This window comes from Polyergus mexicanus, unplaced genomic scaffold, assembly GCF_030449975.1.
Source record: "Polyergus mexicanus isolate NDT 795.1 unplaced genomic scaffold, iyPolMexi1.0 SCAF_20, whole genome shotgun sequence".
Taxonomy (NCBI): Eukaryota; Metazoa; Arthropoda; class Insecta; order Hymenoptera; family Formicidae; genus Polyergus; species Polyergus mexicanus.
The window spans coordinates 4,979,525-5,004,936 of record NW_027223340.1 but is presented as its reverse complement, the minus strand read 5'-3'; the positions used below and the strand labels follow the sequence as shown (position 1 = coordinate 5,004,936).

The following is a 25,412-nucleotide window of genomic DNA, read 5'->3' as shown; positions in this document are numbered from 1 at the left end:
CTCGATTTCGTTTTGTCAATCCGAACCATCGCGTTTAAGAGAGTTTAAGAGAGCGGTATGCCAATATCGGGCGAAATTAGGTTGCCACCGCAATTTATGAGAAAATTTCTCCCGATACTTTGTAGATCGCGCTGTAAGAAACAATTTGAGTTTTGTTAACTGCAATATATTTACGATCTTTATGGGAAAATAAAACTTTTCCGTTAATGAATTAAAAGATTGCTTAAAGTAAGCATCGGAAAATTTATAGATCGGGAAAACTAATCTCTAACGATTTTCCGGTTTTCCGTTAACAAGTATTTACACAGCTCGCTGCCAATAATTAAATATATCCTAGATCGATACAACACGCACAAATTCACTTCGTTTAATTTGCAGAATTTTTAACCAAAACTTCGAGTTGATATATTTAAAATATTTATAATAGTAATTTATATATTCTAGAAATAAAGAAACTGTAGACTCTTATATTTACAAGAAAACAGAAGGAGAGAGTTAATCGCATTGGATCATTTACGTTCTGTAAACGCAAACACATGGAAGAAAGGCGCGAGGAAGGTCGAAGGTGCGCCAGGCGTGAAACGAGGGTTAAATTCATCCCCCTTCGGCTTCGATTAAACGAATTGCGAGAGTCGGATGTTTCGAGTGCGCGAGATCGATCTTTCCGCATGTTAAAGGGCATAGTTCTCTTCGTATACCGCTTAATTCAGCACAATGACAAACAACGCGTCTCACCATCCCGTATCGCGCCACCCTCGAAAAGGCAACATCCTCTTGACCCCAAAATGACCGCTTCTCATTGTCCCTCCCTCCCGCCACTTTCGGTCGGAAAGAGAGAGAGAGAGAGAGAGAGAATAATTTGACGTAACTACGTATACACGTGCATAACATACCTATTCTTGTTTCCGCGCATCGTCCGTTTTCATCACATCGTTGGAACGTCACGGCATCGCGAGATTGAATCAGATGCGATCGAGTTGGTCGAGAAGAACTCGACGTGTATCGGATCGGCTAAAAAGCTCGGCACTACGATTTCGTCACGGTACGGCACTTTCACGGCGAATACACGTATAAAACGTATAATACACAAACGAGAGACGAGGAAGTCGAATCGCGATCGGTCCGGCTTTGAATCTTCGACGTACGTCGATTTAATTCTTTGACGAATCGTTCGTACAGAATTGTCAAGGCCACGTGACTCGCGAAGAGATACCACGCCGTCACACCATCGGCGAATAAAGCGGCGCGATATCAAATGATCGGCGCCGTTTAGATTCGTAACGCTTAATGAGCCGCGATTATGAACGTCCTGTACAATATCGGACAGGCGAAAAGCGGAACTTGAGGCGCCAGACGCACCCGGCAATCGAATTATCGCGATCAATTGTTTGCGGCGGTTCGCTTAACGCCGTGCACGTGCCGGCAGGATGCTGCCCGCAATCGTTGGACTGTCGCCAAATATCGCTTCGCGATCGATCTTTTGATTTTCCTCGATTTCACCGCATTTGACGATATCGATTAGCGTTGCGCTTTCGAGTCCGGCGAAACGAAAAACGCGACGGAAGAAACGATAATCGCGTCTCTTCGATTCGCAAATCTTTCGTTCGGAGATGAGATGTTTCGCAAAATTTAATATAATAAATATTCGCGCTTCTTTTTTATCCTCGCTTCTTCAACTTCGGAGATACGCGATCTCCCACTCGTGACGTTTGCGCGATGACGTCTGACCGTGCCATTGACTTCGCCACTGACGAGAATTTTTGCGGTCGGCTCGTAGGTATGTGTTCCGGGTGTTTGACTCACTTAATTAAATTCTCCGGCGAATATCGTGCGTACTTCGTTTATATGGACACTCGGCGGCACGTTATTGACTACGGACTCTCCTTCCGACCAAAGCCCACTTTCTAAGATGCCTCGTGAAATGCGTTTTATTGTGCAACGTATCTCGATCGGACAATCGCACGATTCTTATTATACGGTTCGCAAAGGACATCTTCTTAGGAATTTCACACTAATTCTTACGATTTAATCATAAGATCTATCTGAAATGATCCTGATTACGCATTTTTTTTTTTTTTTTTTTTTTTTTTTTTATTCTCGAATTTTCGGTTACTTGCGTCAGCGCAAAAGTGATAGTGCTTTAAGAATCATCAGTCTCGTGTAAACACGATTGATGTGCGTTTAATGGTCACATTTAACCGTTTAATATTTTATTTAAAAAGTCACGTATTTGACGAAATCCATCACGCTGCGATATCCGCATTTACGTCATCATCGTGTCGAGATTCAGCAGTTGCACATTGTAACCAACTACGTAATCATATTGGTCGTTACACTGCAACAATCCTTTTTAATCACGCTTGATTTAAGATTTTAATAATAATCGCTCGATTAACACCGTCGTTGATGTAGATACAAATTATAGATGAACTGCGTTTACGCAATGATATTTGTGACCTGCAGCGCATACTCTCACTGATATGGCGCACAAAATTTGTAGCATCAGCCTCAAGTTCACGACTCGCCACTATTGTCTAGAGATTTTTACTTAACGCGAATAATCTCACAATACGCTCACGATTTTTATTCTATTCCGCCGAATTATCACCCTCGACGTCACTGTATCCTACTTCGATCGAGTATCGTGACATCATACACGATATTAATTACAAATTTCTAGAAAGAACCGCATCTTTTAATCGTGCCAGCCGCGTTGTCGTCGTCCCGCTAATCGTCGGGATTCTTCGACAATTCTTTTCCGACATCACTCCGTAATCCACTCCTGACCGTTTACTCTCGCGCCTTTAAATAGCATCCGACGATACGAACGGCAGAGTTATCCACGTCGCGTTCGAACCATCTACCACCACCCTCGTTGTCCAAGTGTCCTCACCGTTATTATCGTTGTCGACGAAAACTTGAACATGCCGGCCCGTTCACCACGTTGTTCCCGCACGCTCGTCCACGCGCTCTCTCTCCGTGCCCATCGCCGTCATTGTCACCCTCGTCGACGACGATCTCGCCACCAGCCACCGTATCTTACGGTGGGACGTGGATGCACACGCCGCTTGTGAAAACGATTCGCGTGTCTAGGTCCGCACGTCACACTCGGAACCGCCGAGGGTTGGCTCGCCCGGATCGCACGCGTGCGAGACGACGAATCACGCTGGTAAAATTCCAGTCCGGAATATATAGGTTAAAACGTCGCCACCGCAACGCAGACACCCGGGAGCGTTGGACAGAGACGGAAAGAGCGAGAAACGGAGAGAAACAGTGGGGGGAGGAGAGAGGAAGAGAGAGAATGGTTCGTCGGTTTCTCCTCCTTCGTTGCCCGGGGAGCGGCTATGGCGGCGGCCTGGCTCTCACTGCTGCTTCCCTCGATGCGGGGTGTCTTGCGGGGGTTGGTTAGACGAGGGGCGAGAGGATGCGATTATCTCGCAGCATCCCCTAGCGCGCAGGACCAATCCGCACGGAACCGGCGCTTGACGACGGTGGAGGGTGTGTGTGGGTTGGTGGGAGATAGCTATAGAGAGAGAGAGAGAGAGAGGGTAGAACTCGGGGAGAATGATAGATGAAGAGAGAGAACGAGGGTTGAAGAAAGAGGACACGGGGCGAAGAGTGATGTTGAAGAGAGACACTCGCAACGGTTGAGACGAGAAGGAAAAGGACAATGACAGAGAGGGTTGGAAAAACAGAGACGGATGCACGATGGTTGAAGCGAGACGATACGAAATCAGGAAGGTGAAAGATGGGGAGTGAATCGGGTGAAAGGGGGAAGGCGAAGAAGTGCGTGCAAAGGCACGATAAAGATAAAACAAGAGTAGAGAATGCTGATGAGACGGAGACAGCGATGACGATGGAGACAGCTGATAGAAAGAGACAACAAAGGCGAGCATCGGTCGAAGCGAGATGGGATGATTTAAAAAATCTTCCGGAGAAACCGAGACGCACAGGGTGTAGAGCGTAGCGTACAAGGCAGAACGTGAACGGAAGAAAGAAAGTATGCAGCAGCGTAAGACGCTGGTCATCGGAGAAATGTGTCGATTAAACGGAGACGAGTCGGAAGAAAGAAGACAACTATATCTTCACGGAAGATATCTCGTGTGTCACTCGTGTGTCAAACATACGTCACGGAGCTTTAGATTCGATGCGATGAGATATAAAACAAATAGACGAGAGAGCGAGGTGGATAAAGGGATGAGCGAGCAACACGATGAAGTGAAGCAAGTCGGTACACGGTGAGAAAGAAGTTGCGCGATGACGTGAGTAAACTATATACAACGCTGTAAGAAGAATGTGATTACATAGAAACTAAAAGAGTCGATATGTACTATGTACACACATTCGTATCAGGCGCCGTTGAAAGTTTTGATAAAAGATACAGAGAATGTCTTACATTATCGATGCGTCCTCTACGTGCGACATGATTATCAATCCGTAAAGATACGAACACACGCGTGCATCTTTCTCGAATATTTTCGAAATTAAAAAATGAAGATTATGTTTCTATATATTTTTCATTAGATTACTGTCACCTGATTTTCTATTTATTTAAAGTTTTATATTTTTTCCCTTTTTTAATATATTAATTTCATTAAAATAAATGGGATTTTATTTTTCCATAATAATATATCTTATATATCACAGATACATTTACAAACACATATTATAAATGCATTTCTATGTGAATCCATATAAAATATTATCATGAAGAACAAGATCCTATTCTTTCAATTGATTATTTAAATGTATTCTTAGAAACAGACTTGTTGTTCTTTCTCTCTCTCTTTCTCTCATCACCGTTTATACTTTATACTACTCAAATATGCGTTTCTAATCGGGTTTAAGTGCCCTTAATAGTGTATACTTTAATCTATGTACAATATATGCCTAAGACTTGAACATATGGGGAATCGTGTATGTATATCTAAGCCCGTATGTGAGGATAGCGCCATTCTGCCGCGGACTCCTGTCGACACGGATTAAGAATAGGGAAAGGATCGAGCCGTTCTCGATCAAGGATATTCGTGGAAAAGCGTCGGCGATGATGCATCGTTGGCCGATGGTTGTATCACTTGGATCAGCTTGTAAAATATTCACGAAGAAAGTTTTATCAGCGGAATCGTGTGAGAGAGAAGCTGACTCAGAGTATGAAAGTGTCGTTAGATAACGCTCACCTGTCTCCTTTCTCCTTTACATTTCGTTCTTCTCTTCTCTCTTCCACTGCGATGCCTTGTCAACGTAAAATTTCTGCGCGAACTTTAAAATCGGTATATCACGCGCGCATTTATATTTAAATATATATTAACATATTTTTTATTTTTTTTTTATTTTTTTTTTATTTTTTTTTTTACAAAAATCTCAATTACCTAACAAGAATCTCAATTGCTTTCAAATTATGAAAAAATTGAAATTAAAAATTTTTTTGGGGCTACACTTTTTAAAGCGACGAATAAATATGATAGATCAAGTCAAATTTTGTTTCGATAGAAAATTTAATTATTAAAATATTAATCGACATAAATTTTAATTTATTACAATATTTATATTTTATAATTATTGTGCGTAAATTTTTTTTTCATATAATAAAAGGATAAAAATTAATACTTTTAGAATATAAAGCTAGAATATATAATAGAAACTAAATAAGAAACATGATTAACAACAGCCGGATTACGCGCTGTAATTTCTTGCGCGACGCTTGTTTAATAACAAAGCGCGAAATAAAATAGAGTGAAATTAAAGCGAAATAAACGCAGCTACATTTGTATAGCTGCACTCGTAAGTTTATTTCGAAATATCAGATAAATAAAGTGTGTGCGAGCGTTCTCTTCTCTCTCTACCGTTCCGCGTGAAAGGCAACTCTCGAGAAGACAATATTATTGTTAGCACCGAGTGACGGTAAAAGCAATTATCTCCCAACACCATCGCGAGTTTGCGAGTTTTTCATTTCGCATTCGCGTATGCACCGATGCTCGGAGAGATACATCGATTTCGTGCACAAACGCGATGCAACGGGCGTGAAAAACAATCGGTAGATTCAAGCGAGGCGCTTACCGTTCTAAAGTATCGCTCGTGTAAGGCGTCGTTGCACTTGCAACGCGCGCGTGCCTATATACGTATGTACGTATGTTGTGCTTGATCGGATCGCGATGTAATTGTATTTTATCGAAACATTGTTTCCGCGATGCGATATAACTACAGTCGCGAACTAACACGCCTTGCGTTTGCGATCGATCAATTGCCTGACATTATATCTGACTAAGAAGAATTCTGCAACATTTCTAATCTTTACCACGAAGGTCGCTTAATCGCGTCTCCTATCTTGACGCGGGTGATCCGTTACAAGTCCTATGGTAATTAACGAGTTACCAGTGAGCTTGTCTACGATTCGTCGACGAGTCTAAACCGATCGATTAATCATACATCGTTCCAATTATACTCGTCCAGGGTGGATTCATTTTTCAGCGGAGCTCGGTATAGGAGCCCTAGGTCGGATCTATCGATCGCTCCTCGTCGAGCATCGCGCTCGCAATTAGGAGCCACTCGCAAAGTACATACAGACTAATGATGGGAGAGGGATGGGAAAGAGCACGGTAAGGGCTCAGGGATGCTTCTTGGCTTTATGCGCACGTACGATCATTTCCAACGTTCGATTCTCGCATTGCTCTTTTTTAAAACGCGAATGCGATGCGTTTTTTGCCGAAGCGCCCTACGATGCTGCAGAGAAGTATCGTATCGTTTAAAATATGTAAAAGCATTAAATTATATTTTTAAGGATCAAAAATTCACACGATCGTTATTTACTTTAAATGAATGCTGTAAAAAAGCGTGCTGCTCTATAGATGAATTTTTCTTATTTTTACAAATTTCGATAACACATAGCCAACGCATTAAAGATTTTAGCTGTACTAAGACTTTTATGTATATTTAGGAATAATTTTCAATTAAAAGCGCAAAATTATGCATATCTAATAATGCACGTTATCATAATTTAATAAAATACAGAGGCAGATAAACATATACATATATTAGCGATCGATTGGATTTTCGAATAAAGTTCTGTATTTCTTGACGAGAATTAATAGAAATGCGTTTTACATGTTCCATAAAGTGAGCATTGACGATTTTTTAGCGGAAAATTCGTTTACTTGCGTTAATCACTTAACCATCTCTTGATTTATTCGCGACAGAAATACGTCCGATTGCATTGAACGCTTCGCTCTGTTGTTTAGAAGCTTTGTGGAAAAGCTTCTTTCCCGGAGACTATCCATTATGTGGAGTTACAGGTATAGTTAGAGGCAGTTTCTATTGTAACCGACGCATCAATAATTCCCGGTAAAGACTCTAGTACCGAGAGACAACTACCTCTCGGCGTTCTAAGAATACCCCGCTATCCCTTTCTAAAGAGACGTGTATTCTTGATTAAGAGCATCCCTCTCTGTTCTTGTTTTTCTTCATCGGCATTGTAAGCGGTGCCTTGACAAACAGCTACATCTCGTGCATCCCAGAAATATCGAAGATATATCGATGAGGCTGATCTCGCTCGGGCGGTATCGGTCTTAAGGGTGATCAAGACTGGCGCTCAAAAATAGAAAGGGTAAAATATACGTCGCAGTTTTCGAGTGAAATTAAATAATTTCGCGAAAAATTACATTTCCCTTTCTCGTGACCCTTTAAAATAAAAAGTTTCTTCTTCTACCTCTCCTTTATCTCGAATCATTATTTTTTCATATCCTTATACACTTTGAATATAAAAGTTTCTCTCAGTATAATATAAAACTTTTACAATTCTTCATAGTTTATAATCAGTTTTATAAAGTTTAGGTTGTTGGAAATTTTTATATACGTTTAAATATAAATCTATGTAGTTTAATCCCTTGGGCCTTCGATAATAACTGTATAGTTCAAGAAATAACAATTTTCTCAAAGTCATATAAATTTGTTATCATATCAAATTCAATATTCGATATTTTTGTATCGCGAAGATTGACGACGATTATTTCGCGGCTTCTCCCACATATTCGCGGAATCTTGGTGGAAATATGTCGAGGCGTTCGCACACACAAATGGAAATCAACGTAGCGTTACGTCTCGGCGCCGCCGATTCATTTGATTCATCGTATCTCGATCAGCTCCTTCATGAGTAACGGGCGATAAAGGTGGCGCACGTATAGGGGAGTTGGAAAAAAAAATCTATGTCGTCCAAGTAAATTTGTCGCAAACGTCGTCGTCTGGCATAGAAACCACTTCACTGAATACACCGAGTTCGATTTCTGCAAATACGCGTAAAAGGGCACATTTTACCCGTTTTACTTACGCGCTTGCCGTAGATTTTCTCTACGATTCAACTATGTGGAATCAATTTATTACATTGTCAAAATAATGCAGCTTTGAGGATCCGGCTTAGCGTGAATTTATATTCGACTCTCTTTAAACTTGATTTGAAATGTTTCAAACTCAGATTTGCACATTTCCAAATTATATGCAGTTTATATTGCGAATTATGCTTAAATTTACTACAAAGGCTCTCTCTCTCTCTCTCTCTCTTTCTCTATCTCTTTTTGCCTAAGTTTGAAGATATTATTATTGGAAAATATTTCCAATCGCGCGATTCATATTCATTAAAAAAGTTTTAGCCAGCGGAGAATCGTGAGAGCTAGGCAGAATAAGGATTGGTATACTTTTTTTCTGTTTATCCACTGAGGTGCTCCAAAAAATATAAATCATTTTCCTATCTATACAAAATCGCGTTATTAAAAAAGTACATACAGCATTTAAATTAAACTGTGTGTTGATACATGGAAAAAAAAAAAAAGTAAAAATTATAGATAGTAATATATTTTTTATAAGATATGTTTAATAATATATGTTGTTTTTTCATGTCTTGTCAGCCGATCGCATATCGTTCGATTTTGATTGATCTAATAATATCACTCTCGTTTCTTTCTCTTTTTCTCTGGTTTTTTTTTTGCTACGTACGCCGAAGCAATGTTTGTTCTGTTCCCTTTCAGTTCTTCTCCATTTGCAGACCGCTCCTTGTGAAACGAGTATTTATCCTGCGCGCTCTAGCGATGGATATAATACGCTCGCATATGAAGTCGATATTTGTGAATAAGGCGTTCAACTTTCGCTCGGACGGTGATGAGAGACCAATATTGAAACGGTGGTTGATAGCAGCTCAAAGCTTGCTACATACATCGGTGCTTTTCCTCTCGCTCGTTACGCGAGAGAGAATGTTCGCACGAGTATCGATTAGTTAGATTAATTCGCTTAATTCACAATAATTAGCTTAACTTAACTTATTTCTATCAAACGTAGAGTGATTATTGATGCTTTACAAATTTTTTACAAATCTATAACAATACATGTTTCACACAAATTTTAATCTCAATCTCTCAAAATAGAGAGAACAGGGGGATAGTTACTATATATATATATATATAATCAATACTTGATAAAGAATTAAGATTCTAAGATAAAATACTAAGAATACTAAGAATAAAAATTAATTTTAATTATTTTTAATTAATATGTATTAATATATAATATAATATAATATTGCATAATATATATTAAAGAGATGCGAATGAAAGATACAAAAAATTTTTTATGAATACTCCAAGAGAATAATTAAGATTATTTAAAATTGGATAAAGAATTTATAGGAAATTTTTCAAAGCAAAAATCATCTTTTTATTCAATAGATATGCTCATAATGTTGATCGCATTATAATTCTTTTTCTAATTTATTTTATATAGTTTTTTATTACTTATTAAAGAACAGAGTTCACAAACACACACACACGCACACATAAAATTCAATATTTGATAATATTTTCTCTCCGTTATATTCGATAAGCGATGTTTATGTTCTCTCGTTTTCTATTACGCAAAACTCTCCTGGGATACGTAGCATCAGTCAAGTCGGTAGTACAAGCAAATCGACCAGGTACTTTTCCATGGAAAACAAGTCAACAAGAATCTATATCTCTATATTCGGCCAAACACCATTCGCAGCCATTCAACATTTCATTATTTCTTTAAAGTTCTATTTTTTCTCTCGTAAATAATTAGCGATTATTAGCTTTGTTTTTACTAACGTGACGAATTATATTTTTCGATATTTTCCATTATAAACAAAATGTAAACAATTTAAAAGAAGAAAGAGGAATATATTATTTTATTTTTCAGTATATTACTTTCGCGTATATTACATTATTTACTTATTTTTTATAAAAATATGATATAATTAATCTTCTCTTTTTTTTAAATGTGATATATAACAGAAAAATACTTAGAAAATGATATCACTATATTTTTCGAAATAGTAGATTCAAATGAAAAAAAATCCATTATAAGTTAAAAATATAAAATATAGAAATAATATCTAGAAATTTTTAAAAATTATGACAAATTTAAAAAGATATTTTTAGATTACTTTTCCTCGCGTATAAACGAACATTCGTTAACAGAAGTCAAAGTTTCCAAGTTTTGCTCAATTTCTTTTTGCCACTAATAATTACAATTCGCCAGAGTTTTGTTGCCCGAGGCATGGGGACCCACCGCAGTTCCTATACCGTCGTTCACCGTAATTGGAACTTTTCAGAAAATCTTCCTTTGACAGACGAACTGATCCGGGTGGATTTTCTAGGGACGGATGACGCTATTCCCAACTGAATCTCGTTCTGGACAGACAAAAAGAGTTGGTTCGTGGCCGCTACGGTGGCAAGAAAAAGCGACAGACGTGAAACGCAAAGGGGAGTAGATTAACGTCGACCGCAAAGCTCGAGTGCCTCTTTAAACTTGGACGATGTCTACGTTGATTCGGAGAAGAATTTCCCCGAGTGCATTCGCACGGGCAATTATTCTCTATTGATACTTCGTTACTTTGTGAAATTTGTGAAAAAGAAGCGCGAATGAAAAATATCGCCGTTGGGAAAAGGCAATTGTAAAGTCAAAGTAAAGTGCGAACAAGGGAGACAGCACAATCTCTCTCGTAATGCTCGCAAAAAAAAAAAAAAAAAAAAAAAAAGATCTCGAATAATGATATTCTATTTTGAATTGAACTATTGCGCTGCATAATTTTATGACAATGAATTTTAATTAAAAAAAAAAAATAGTTTTAAAATTCCTAAATATTTTATCACGCTTAAGATAATACGCACATATAATGTTGGCCGTTAAATTGTAAATTGTAAACACGATGAACACAATGAAAATTTATTTTCATAAAAATAAATATATTATGTGATTAAATAATCCTCTTTCTCCGCAAAGTCAGTATACGCACATTTTCATTAATGTATATTATCATTATCCAGAAATACTTGCTTTAGTTTGTTGTAATTAAGAAGTATACGCATGAAAAAATTTTAAGCATTATGCAATCTTTTACGACATAATTTCCTAATATGCAAGGAAAAGACTTTTAATTACGACGCGGAATGAAACGTGGCCTCGTTGACCTTTTTCTCTCGCTGTCACTCATATCATCTTTAGAAGAAATAACGTTGGATAGAGGAGGCTATACAACACAGCAGACTTGAATCAAGTGAGAAGTAGAGAGACAGCTGGATCAGAAGTTACGTGGAGAAAAAAAAAAAGATGAAAATGCGAAGCGCAATGAAAAGCAGCGGAAAAACACAAGAAATACGAAGAAATAGAAAATATAAAAGAGAGCAGATGCAGAGATAAAAGAATGGAAGAGACAGATAAGTCGACCTCCATTTAAGCATGTTTGCTGTGACGGAATCTTTAATGATTGACGGAATGACAAATTGTAACCATCCATCGCATGCTGATTAAACTGTTGGAAGACTTTCCACCGATCCGTTTCAACGATAGGGTTTTAACGAAATTCAACGCGACGAAGTGACGAAGCGACCGCTCGACATGAGAGCTGCTTACAACACGCGCGTTCCACTATCATCGTATGTCACTCACGATATTTCGAAAATTTTTTAGTCGTGAGTGCAACGTGATAGAGCGAAGGAGAGGCACTCACTAATTTCATGCTTCGCTCATGATATCGTGAAACTAGCACTAGGATAAACTTTGACGTACGTCGAGGAGCACTGCTCGCTTTGAAAATTAGCGAAATTTAAAATGATTCAGCCGCGAAATAATTATTATGCCAATTAACAAAATACGTTGAAAAAACAGCGGACTAGAGAAGAGAACTGTCGACTATTAATATTATTGCGTTAATGATTTGTCATAGTTAATATTCTAAAATTGTATAGAATACGATTTAGCCTCTCATAATTATATTTTCCATTATTTTTTAGTCATTTTACACAAATGCTTATCGCAATGCAATTAAAAATGATCTGTATAAATTTATACTTTGTATAAATAGATAAAGAACAAAGGATTTAAAGAGCGAGAGAGAAAAAATATGTACAAAGTTTTTTCTCTTTCATAAAAGTCAAAAGAGGATTGTTCCCCCATAAGTATACTATTCCAATTTCAGAAGCAGAGAATAAATGTTACTATCTCTCGTAATATGGAAATATTCTCAACTTTTATTAAAAGAAAGTAGATTAAATAAACTTTTTATTATTATTGCAAGTAAAAAAATATTTATAGGTTATATAGGTAATTAATATAAATTTTAGTTACACATACATACATATATATATATATATATGTGTGTGTGTATATTATCTAAATTTCAAAGCTATTTATATCGTGTTCGCTCTTTGGATTACACAAAATCTCTCGCTTTACGAAGCTGTTTCCGCGGTTTACCTATCTCTCATGATTAAAACGTCGAAGAAAAGAGAAAATATTGATGCAATATATTGCAGAAATATCGTAAGCTCCCTGCGTTTGGAAGCTACTTCACGTATATACGTGTGATGAGCCAAGCGATATTCTTGAACATTTGATCGTGGAGAAGGAATCTCACGAATCCTAAAACATGTAATTTCTCATGCCTCCTTCCTCCGCCAATTTCGTGGCTCGAACTTTACGTTCCTAATCACGTGCTGAACACGATAGTTTGCGCACATGTTACGTCTGACCACGAATTTATTTTATCGCCGATATTATTTCCGTAACTTGTTATTCTTATTGTTCTACAATAAATTTCAATAGTCGAGTCTCGTTGTCACATTAATGATACGATTAATTATTTCAGACATCTCGTTGACTGCGCGATATTCAATCAAGCATTATCGAAACGCGCTCTCTCGTTATTACTTTCCGAGAAAATCGCGTTGAATTCTTCGGAAAACTCGAAAAAAATACACGTCCACTCCGTTGCCTTATTTATTATTAATTTTTCACCCCGCTTCTGAATGCTACCTGAATTACTCGCCCTCGCATTTTCTTCGAGAGCCACACTATATATATATCAATAAAGATTGTAGTCCTCATCGGAGCCTTTATCATCATATGCCTACCGGGATCATTCTTAAATTTTCATCATCGTATCGGCAGAAATTTCGTCGATGTCGTACCGGATAACGGCTGAAAACTTTAAAAGGGAAATGACTAGCGATTTGACAAGCGAGTCGTTACATTCGTTCGCGCCTATATAATATAAGCCCTGAGAGTGGCCGGAGAAGATACGTCACGTAACGGATTCGACGTTACCCCACGCGAATCCTCGCGATTGAAAATTTTACGACAATGCGGGATCGAATTGTATCCAAAAAAACGACAACGTGATCGTATCTCATATAAGATTTGGCTTGATCATATTCGCGGAATACAATGCACTCTTCACACTCTTAATTCAATATCGAAAAATATTGCCCCGATCGAAATCTGCTCGAAGTGTAAAACGTTCAACGTGTCAACGTTTTTTTATATCTATCTTAAACGTAATTTTAGCTTAAATATTATGCGATTTGTGATATGTTAAATGTCTCAATCTACATTGCGCAGGATATTTCAATAATTTAGAGTTTTTGATCTTGAAAAAAGACGTTAAGAGGATTTCTTAAATAAAAGTTCTAAAGGGGTTGCGACGAGATCGACACTTTTCCGACAGCTTGCCGATTATCCAATTATGTTGGAAGAAAACGAAAACGTAATCGTGAAGAGGAAGAAGCAAGAATTCCATCAGCTTACATTCTCATACGATATAACGGAATCCCTTCTTCAAATAGCCGAAGCTCGTAGGAAAGAGAGAGAGAGAGAGAGACAGTGATAAAAAAGATTAGATGGATTCTCATAGAGATTTTTACGGGAAAGAAATAAGTATATAAAAGATTGTGAAACTCATGCTCAGAGTTATGTAAGTAATTATCAGCGTTTCACAAGTAGATGTGAATTAAAGTGAACTGCTATACTGGACACCATACATATCTTTATCGGCCGTTCGAGTTTATGAGCTTCTAATTCGATCGTTTCTACGTTTATGTCGAATTTTGTCGCGAATAGCACATCTCATCCCTCTTTAATCAAGGCGCATCTCTTAAGCGGACGACAGCTGCAGCCAGTTTACCTCAAATAGCATCGCGCAAGTAATCCAAACAGGTTTCTTTCCGCGATACCGCTGTAATAAAGTAGTTATAAATTGGCATGGGACAAAATGTACGATTAATTTATTTTCGATTGTCGCGTTTTGAGATATGATTAATTGCGATCCCGCAATTCGATAGCCGAATCGCGTCGATCCGCGTGTTTCGTACCGATGGACCAGGACGTTTAATAAGTAAAGTTTTATTAGGCCGGAACGGTGCGATGGACGCAATCCTCGCGCATCCGCTTTTTTTTTCCCCTTGTAAAAAGAACGGGACGGACAATCTCATGATAAACGGTTGGATAAATGATCGGAATAGTAATCGGATAAGCGTTTCTCGCGCGCCGAGATCCGTTCGACGATCCGATTCTCGGGAAAGCTCGGATAAAGCTGTTCGGAAGTCTTACGATTTCGTTCGCGCCGATCCATTCTCCTCTGGTGAAACCGGAAGTCTCGTATTTATCATGGCCAACGGGACTATGATAGCAACAAATAGGGATACTCGTACTAAAAATATGCAATTATATATTTTAATTATCGTCTCCTGGATTGTTGGAACTTTTTCCATCTCATTTTCGAAGAAAATTTTGCGCCAGTCCGCACCACTGAGAGAGAATCGTGAAATAAAGCTTCTATTCCCAATGGTAGAAAAATCTCCCGCTTTGGGGCTCGGGATAAGTAAAAGTTTCGATTAATCCAATCGAGGGTTAGACACCGCAGAGGATAGTGCTCTCTATGGAGTTGGTTTCTTCGAAACATTTTCTCTTACTGATTGATGAATTAAAGGTTGAATTTTTGTAACACGGATAATGTTCTCATGATCTTGTATATTTAATGCATGGTTCATTTACTCTCTAGCCCGCAGAGTTTGGGATGTAGTTTATTAATTTTGGATAAAACAGGTTTTTTCTCCGGTTTCAAAAATCTTTCCACAAAATCTTTTCTTAATAGTTTGCGTAAATGTCTGCTATATATGATTGGATTATTTCACAAAATTTGACTTGATATAATTAAGCAACTTAATGTAGGATTTTGTGATGATGCAATCTCAAGCAAATAAATCTAATTTTTTTTATTTTAAATAAACCAATCCCTCTTATCCTTAGCAAATTTAGCGACAATTGATTGATTAAGCATTTTTGTTATTACATAATAGCTTGAAAATTTAAATAACAAAAAATACTGCTGTAAGAAATAGAAGAAAAAAAACCATTTAAATAAAAAATTAATTGATTGCCGAGTAATGAGAATATTAATCGTTCTTATGACAAAGAAGATTTGCGTACATATTACAACCCATATTACATACATACATAATCGTAAAGATTGCAATGATAAATTAAATTTCGTTCGTTTCCGAATTTATTTTAATCGAGCTTACGTCGAAACTAGAATTAATGTGTGACGTATGTTCACGATCTTATTAACAGATTGAAATTCCCGCATCTCTCTCGTAAGGACGATTGATTTTCCATTGCGATGCGATGCTGATGGGATCACCCGCGCGTTTCTGTGCATGGGGACCGGAATTTGAATTACAAATACGTCGGCGATAATGGAATAAATGTTATTCGGTCGAAAGCCCGATTAATTTGAAAGTTTGAGAACGCAGCGTCGTTGCACTGGATTGTTCCCTGCAATTTTGCTCTCATTTGCCAGTTTATAAATAAACTTTGTACAACATAAACGTGTAAAAACTTAGTTGCCTCTGATTTTTTCTTAATCATATATATCAATCCAGATGCTTTGAATAATCGTCATATTTTTGCTGAGACATAAAATAAGAAAGACAGACAAAAGCATGCCCCTTTGTATTAACTACTAACTGCTCCCTAAATTAAAAATAGATATACATATTATATACGAGTATATCCAGTTTATACAACGCGTCTTATAGTTTTTAAGTAGATATTGGACAGTGATTAAAATACACCATGAAACATGATGTGAGCTTATAACGCACCGTATTCATCCCCACGTTGCACCAGCCATGATAAGAATTTAACAGGCTCTCCTTAATTCGAATTCCCAGCCTTCCATCTCGCTTATCCAGCGCTACGTCGCAAGTTTTATATTTTCTCTCGTCACTCAGAACGGCGCAATATGCGCGCGACGTCGTTCTGCCGAAGTCTAGAAAATATATTCGACGAATATAAGCAAGCGACGTCGTCGTCGAGAGTGCGGCGCAAAAAGATCGCGACGAGATGCGAATGGAAACGGGGGCACTGTGACATTAAAACGTAATGCGTTGTAATTTTTATATGACTTGCGACATATAAGCTAGGTAAGGAAATCTTTTCTAAACAGCGGAATATCAATCTCTTAACCGGCGTGGTTAAAAATATATTCAGAATAATCATCGATGAATCATTCAATTCACACATACACGTTTCAATTTTTTCCTTAAAAGTCATACATTCTATACTTTTTCTAATATTTATAGAGCAACTATTATCATATTTTTAACCAAGAATAAATAAAATACAAAATTTAGTCGGATTAAACGGAAGTTATTATCGGTTCAAGTTGCACGATTGGAATTCGACATTCGGCGTATGGAGACGTGACTTGGTGACATGGTTGGCCGTAAGACAGGAAGGAAGCGCCAATATGTATCACATGTGGTGGAACGAACAACTGTTACCGCCGATTGACCACGGTTGAGACTCACGATTCGCCAGCAGATAGATATTGTCTGACGCGAACGACTTTTCTACTAACAAGTGTAGGTATACGACTGACTTGTCGTCTGACTTGTTCTACTCGGCCGACCATCAATGCGCCTTTTCCACTGCCCGCATTAACTTTCGTCATCCACTACTCGTGGACCATTAAAATACTTTATCGCGCAATTATGCACATTGCATTTATGCGCATTTTAAGGAAGATGTAGATGTTATCTCGATAGGTTCTTCTAAAATTAATAAAAGTTTCTAACAAAAATATATAATTTTACACGGGCAAAAAGCAAAGTATCGGTTGAGAAATATTTTTCTAATTTATCTGTGAACCGGAGATCGCAATTTATTGTATTGAGTAAAATTATGAAATGTGTTGTTTTTAATTGAATTTATTAATTTGCCATTTTCACGGTGTGTCTATGTTAGGGATGAAAATAAATACTATGAATAAAACAGAAAAATGTTGGTATTAAATATAAAACTGCAATTTATATCGAAACAGGCACAGAAGTCATAAACCCTTCAACACCGATATCTCTTTTTATTAATTCGACAAGAAATAAACTAGTAAACGAGTAATTTGCAGTTACCCTTAACATATCATATTGACGTATTCAGAGGAAGCGCAAATAAATACCTAGGAAGCATTTTATGCAAGTGCCTCTCGAATTAACGCCGGTGTACTGATTTTCTGCGAGAGAATCAAAAATAAATTAAAAACTTAATTAAAGACCTGCTGTTAACGCCACTCATCGCCTATGTAACCTCGGCGGTGTACATTTTGCATGCATTTTGCCCAGTTTAGGGCAGTAATCGGTATTTAACGAGGAAAAATTAAGAGGAAAAGAATTCTCTTTTATCAGAGAATAATCATATTTTGCAAATATTATTAAATAATTACACGCGCACAAGCATACACACACACATTATATGGAGAAAATTACGGACGAAGATCATCGCGGTGTTGGAAAATTTAATCTTGAAAAAATAACAAGGTGGAAGCTGGTGGGTTTCGTTCACGACCGATGCAGGCGTCTGGAATTAACGGCGCATCGCCGATTCTTGTTGACGCTTAAGCAGAAGCGGACCGGATGGAAGTGTGTGGTTCCCGGTTTTAGCCAGCAATTCCGTGTCGATAAATACTCTAGGAAATTTTATTAAAGTCAGGTCACCGTCTTTGTACCTCGATCACCGATCCGTTACGCTGGAGAAGAACATTATTATTCGTCGCGGAAGGTTAATCGGCAAAAATAAGTGACATTACTGATATCGTGAAATTTCCTTGCTCCATCATTCGCTGGTGCTATTGTTCTGCGCTTGTTTTTGTCTCTCTTTTTTTTTTAAATCCATTCTTTTCACGGTTTCGTCGACATTGTTCGTCACGTCATTAGCCGCTAATTAGAAGCTGTATGTGAAATTGGTTTGGTGGGAAATATAAGCAAACTTTAATTAGCGTCTGACCGTGGAAAAATCGATAAAACGGCAGTTGGGCAATTTTGCATGCCAACATTTTAGCGCTATTTAATATATTCACCTTTGGTAAGATTTTCTCGTTGAAATAATGAAGGAAAAGAATAAGTAAATTGATCGCCGCTATTAAAATATTAATGTTACAGTAAACTACAGTATTATACGTACGCAATATAATATTTTGCAATTATTGTCGCGCTCTTTTCATTTTACATTCTTTGAGATTTTCTCTTAAATGAGAACTTGACGGCGCTTATTAATTTTAAATATTAAAAAATATTTTTAATCGTTAAGTCAAATTAAAAATCATATCAAAATAAGATTTAATCGAGAAAAACGGAAAAATCAAATTTTCTTATCTATTTATAATATATTCTAAAGCTTACATATATAATTTATTAAAGAAACACGTTCCTTTTTTTTCAGTACTTATGCGTGATATTTTTTTCTAAATATCTACATCTAATTCATTAAAGACTAATGACAATATTTCATTTTGTGAAAACAAACAGTTTCACATGATTGGAAATCGATGCACATATATAGTTAATATTTATGATATATATAGAACTGCGGCATAACACAATATACAATCTGCGGTATAACATTTCCTAACAATTGCTATGTTATTGCGTATGAATTCAATAAATCAAACCGCGTTGGCGCGTCTACTCTCAAAGCGTATCATATATATATATTAATTAAAATGTCAATTTACATGCATGCTCGTATGTAAATAAGAGCACATAATTGAACAAAGCAACGAATCGGAAAAAAACCCGATCCATGAAAGCATCATACACAAGAGAGAGAAATGTATCATTAAAGTTTTTATAAAAGACTCAAAGAAATAAGTCGATATAATTATCGGAAGATTAGATCATTATCCATATAATTATCTGCAGTTTATTCAAGAAATTCGCAAAATAATGCGATTGTGAAAAAAAAAAAAAAAAACTTAGGATACGAATGAATGGGATTTTTTAAGTCGAGTGCTCGGTTACGGAAGAAAGAAGAAGCGGATAAAAAAAAAAGGCGAGTGGAAAGGAAAAGAGAGAGAACGCGACGTCCCGGCGGGCGGAGAAAGACGGAAAATACAAGCCGAGGCGGTATGAAATGCGAACGGAAAGGATCGGATCAAGTGAATGAGTGAGAATTGAAGGCCGCAGCTTCCATTCGCAGCTGTGGCCTTCAAGAATCTCAACCCCTGTGAAAATCAATGTGAACCGCTGTGGTCTCGCTACTAACCATTCTGATAACGTAAAACTCTTCTTCACCCTCCCGTCCTCACTGTGTATCTAAAAATACGTGTGTCTCTTTACGCGAACGCAAAGTTCCATCGAACGGTCGCGCTCCTATATACAGGGAAAGTCAAACATTTTCTCAAGATGATGCATACGAGATACTATTTAGATTCTCAGAAGATATCGATACAAGATGAAAATGCTAACAAAGTATTTGTAGCTGATTCTGTACATCTGTGAATTGATAAAAATTAATAAAAAAAGAATGATATAAAACGCATTTAAGTTACAATAATAACAAAACAGGGTCAATATGATAATTCTTGTTTTCCAGGAGTTCCGTATCTCTCCCTCGCAAGATTTTAAAGATAAATATTACAGTACAGATAACAGAGATAATACATTAATAATATATTTAAATATATATTTCTCAATCGATGAATTTATATGAATCACATACAATTTAGCAAATTTTCTTTCTCGCACTTTTATGTTTACTTTTTTGTATCGTATATACTAAATTTTCCTCAGCGATTCAAGTGACGGGGTTCGCAAAGTCCTAGACAGCACAAATGTCTAAAGGATGATATATCTCGCGAAGTCCCGAATAGACTAGCTTACCGCGCAAATTTCAAACTGATGCAAATATATTGTTAATTAGTACTTAAGACCCGATACCGATACAAGCATATTTTATATGTCGACATTACGATAGTTCAGAATATATGTTACACATAAATATAACGTAATTACGCATAACATGGAGATCGAGATATCAGAGAATATCTCCCCGCGTAAAGAATATAACTCTGCTTTTAAATTTCTACATTTCGCAAAATCTAAATATATACAACAATCCCACATTAGCACATTAGGGAGTAACGAAAGTGTAAATTAGTCGAATCGTATGCTCGTTATCCATCTGGCGATTATGCACAATTACCGCACTTTGCGGCTTATGTAAATGCAATTGTGATCTGTCGTACTTCTCTAATACAATCGCATAATTGATGGATTGAATGTAGTTAATTATTGCCAATCTCCAATACCAGCATAATGTACAATACCTTCGCTAGCAATTAGTTAATTACGACAACGTGCTATAAATCGCGAGAGATTACTAAAAGCATTCGAATTCAGATAAATCTAAGTGTCAATTTAAGTATTATATAGAGTTATCGCGTTTTAACGCGATATATACGCGTCAGATGTTCATTAATTCGCGCATTTCTCTTTGACATCGAACAAGAGCTTAGCTTTACTGATCAAACGATGTAAATTTGCTTTGCTATAATTCTAATTATCACGCAATCTCGCACAAAATTATAATTTGAAAAATCTCTTCCAACCGTTAATTAATGATAACTTTTTTTTTTTTAAACCTAAAACTCGCAAAAATTATTAATTACTAATTAGTGTAATTTTCCTACGCTTACATAATGCATTACGCACAATAAAACGCCGTATGTCCGTTGTTCCCCCTTTCCTCCCTCTCCTTCGTATATGAAGCATCCAAAATTTCCTCATAATCCCAATATAACGAAGTGGCCATTTTATAGGCGGATGGAAAAAAAAACGCACGCACCGACATGCATCGGCAATTTTTGATGTAATCGTGGGATGTACGATTAGCATAAGCAGGACACGGGCTATTTAATAAAATCGCATTGTTGCATATTTGCCTACGCGTACGCAAATAATTGTCCGTAATAAAACGCGTCTATCCTTCGACAATAAGTCGTACATTTCCGCGTTCGCTATGTAAATGTTTTTGTTCTTGTCGAAAGGAGAAGAGGAAAAACGAGATGAGGCGCGTAGCAAACTATTATGTTTGCTCCTATAGTCGAGACATTTTTAATCAGGAGGCGTTCTACCTTTATCATATATTGCTTTTAATACATTTTATATCTTTCTTTGCTAATTTCACAGGACAATCATTAAGATCTTGTAAAAGTCGATTAAGTTCATCCAATAATGTCTTTTCTAATATCTTTTCTCGAGCTTGTTCAGCCCAACTCCGCTCGTTCGTGTGCACGACAATTTCTCCTAAATTTAAATTTAGTTTCTCTGTCGTATCTCTAAATTTTTGCTGCAACGTACTAGACTTTGCTTCGAGTTCTTCATGTTGTGGGCGATGCGTGGTGCCGGGCGTAGTGTCGCAGGCTGGTAATCGAAAGATTCCAGGTTCGATTCCGCTCGTGTGCACAACAATTTCTACAGTACAGCAAAAATTTTAAAATTCTGAGAAATTGTATTAAATAAATATTGCTATAAATATTTACCCAGCAGGTCTGACACAAGCAATCATAAGAGTCATGAAATCCTGTAATAATCTTGTTAGTTTACTATCTCTATATCCGATATATATTGCAGGAGTACCATGACCAAGTTGAGAAATTACATTGCCTAAAACTATAACAATCCCTTATTTATATTCACACCTTCCTTAAATTGTTCTCCTGTGGCTTGAGTTTTTTTGCAACGTTCTGTATAATAATTATTTCTTTTTATAATTGTGAAAAGTATATGTACATTTATCTAATGGACTTTAATTTGAATATTGTATATAATTTTTCATACGCGCGCCTATTCGTATATCTATCTCTTTCTAGAGGGTCTCTATGTAAAATTAGAAAATTAAATTCATAACATTAATTCTTTGATTCTAAAGGAATGTATTTTGTATATGTTATAGTTACAGAAGAAAAAAAAGAAAATATTAAAAGTAAAACGTATTTTTGTATACAACACATTTATATCTATAATAAATTATTATTATTGTAATAAATCCTTTTCATATTATATAATGTGATAAATGTAAGAATTTCTAATTTCTGATATTATTAGAAAAGTGAAAGAGGGTTGGGGGGGGGGGGGATACCCAGGCAGCGCTGCTAATCCGTTCAATCGAAAACACTAAGAGAAAACCGCTCAGTAGCATTCGAACGTGATTGGCTTTTACTTTTAGAACCAACAAATCAACGTCGAGAATTGACAAGACTGAGCACTTTCTCTGGCTGCGGTCGAGAAGACGCTAGAGATGCTTCGAAGCATTACATTAACCAATCAGAATAAAGAAATCTTTATTCTTTTTGTCCTGATTGGTCAATCAAACGCTTCGAAACATTTCTAGCGTCTTCCCGACCGCAGCCTCTGTTGAACGAAAAACATTTTCATATGCTATGGCTGAACGCAGCCAATTGTTTCCCATCCCTCCTTCACCGACCGAGGGAGGGAAATAAATTGGCGCTGGAAGTTCATATTTTTTAATAAATTATAGCTCAAGCGTTTGCTTCTTAATGCGGCGTCTACAATAGAGATTTTAAGCCTTAAGCCTTAAAAAATTGACCAATCACAATCAAGTATGAGGAGAATACTCGACTGTGATTAGTCAATTTCTTAAGGTTAGGGCTTAAAATTTCTATTGTAGACGCCGCTTAATTGCTACGTCAGAATCCACAATTGCTCCTCTTTTAAAATTAATAAAATATATATTTGATTTATATATTTTTTCAGATATCGAATAAGAAAAACAAAGATTAAATAACTAGCAATATTAAAAGAAGAAAAGTGTGGATCATTTTATATATAATTTTTATTTAGGTTATCTGTATCAATAAATCATGGATCAATATTTTGAAAGCTACAAAGAACTCGATGTAAGTCAAACAAATATATATATATTCAGTTATATATATAATGTTCATTGTATGTATATGTTTATTAAATGCATATTTTTAGATTCATCAACTAATGCTAAGCGACAAAACGCGTGTTTCAAAATACAAGAATGCTATTTTTAATATGAAAAAAGAATTTCAGGGCAAAGTAGTGATGGATGTTGGTGCTGGCTTAGGTAAATTATTAGCTTATTAAATTTTTGTTATGACCAAATATGTACTGTCTATTAAAAATACTAGTATTATACATATATTACTTTCCCCGACACATTATATTATAACATATTATGTATTATGATCATATGTATATTTTTCTGCAGGTATATTATCAATTTTTTGTGCTCAAATTGGTGCAAAGAAAGTATATGCAGTGGAAGCAAGTATGTTGGCAAAGGCTATTGAACAAGTGTTGATTGAAAATAATGTACAAGATACAGTTGTAGTAATTCACAGTAAGGTAGAGGATATCCATCCGGATAGTTTGGAGAAAGTAGATATAATTGTTTCAGAATGGATGGGTTTTTATTTGGTATATGAAGGAATGTTAGATTCTGTACTTTTTGCTAGAGATAACTTCTTACGAAAGGATGGTTTGTTATTCCCATCCATAGCGAAATTGTACGCTTCACCATGCCAGTTACCATCCATGTATGACTTTTGGGACAATATATGTGGAGTCAGTATGAGGTAATTATATATTATTTTTAAATAACAAAGAGAAGACACGGCAAGTAATGGCAGCACACATACGTCTAATTTCTTAAATTTAAAAGATAGTAATATATTTACCTTTCTTTTTCTTATTCTCTTTTTTTATATTTATAATTTCAAAAATTATATTTACTCAACGATATACTTAATTTTTATTTAGATGTATTGGGAAAGAGTACAGAAAAATTAAATCAATGAAACCAGAAGTGCTACTTTTAAATCAAAATAATCTTTTGGCAGAAGCAAAATTGCTTGCTTGGCTAGATTTAAGTTGCATCTCTGTAGAAGAAATAAATCTATTAGGTGGAGAAGATTATGTATCGGTATGTGAGAAGGATGGGAATTATCAAGGGATGTGCATTTGGTTTGCGGTCGAATTCCCAGATGGTTCACAACTATCTACAGCACCTCATGATGAGACAACACATTGGAAACAAACTGCAATTTTTCTACCTGAAGATATAGAAGTGATAAAAAATGAACCTATCGCCTTTAAATTGGAATTAAAAAGAGATGTATCGAATCCAAGGCGTTACAATATAGAACTAAATTTATTGGATGCAGAGGAAGTAGAGCACGATATTCCATGTAATTGTCATATGACAAAGTGTATAGTGACAAGAACATATATTGAAGATCAAGCAAACAATGAAAGTGCTTTGTCAAATGAATGATATAATGGGAAACGCTAGTTTGTAGATTTTTTGTAGATATAATATGCTAAAAGGAAATAAATATTTTTCTAAATATAATGTAAAGAAAGTATTTTTCTAAATATAATGTAAAGAAAGTATTTTTATTTATAATTGTTTCATTTGCCTTTTTCATATATTTATATAATTTATTATATAAAACTTTGAAACTTGTAATAAACACTGAAATATAAATTGCTGTGATTCAAATTTTAAAAGTCGAGTCCTCGAGCTTTAATAGAAGCTGACATACGTGGTATTAGATGAACATGATTTGAGAATCACGGACGAAATAACTGTATAATGACCGTACGAATCGTTGACGAGATATTCGTGGAAATTTAAAAAATGGCGCAAAATTTTTTAAATATGAGTTTTATATGCTTCACATAGATGGTATAAGGCTGCGGTCGGGAAGACGCTAAAAACGCTTCGAAGCGTTTGATTGACCAATCAGG

At 36.3% G+C, this 25,412-nt stretch overlaps 1 protein-coding gene across 2 annotated transcripts in view; it reads left to right on the top strand.

The window, feature by feature from the left end:
- LOC138941729 (uncharacterized) overlaps window positions 1-24,990 on the top strand; it is a 91,849-nt gene extending 66,859 nt beyond the window's left edge. For both annotated transcript variants that reach the window (XM_070311604.1, XM_070311603.1), the window contains exons 3-6: window positions 23,388-23,530; window positions 23,613-23,727; window positions 23,872-24,238; window positions 24,423-24,990. In XM_070311604.1, coding sequence (XP_070167705.1) covers window positions 23,495-23,530; window positions 23,613-23,727; window positions 23,872-24,238; window positions 24,423-24,936 — 1,032 coding nt within the window. In that variant the 5' untranslated portion in view covers window positions 23,388-23,494 and the 3' untranslated portion in view covers window positions 24,937-24,990. The remainder of the gene's footprint in view (window positions 1-23,387; window positions 23,531-23,612; window positions 23,728-23,871; window positions 24,239-24,422) is intronic.
- Window positions 24,991-25,412: the final 422 nt, after the last annotated feature.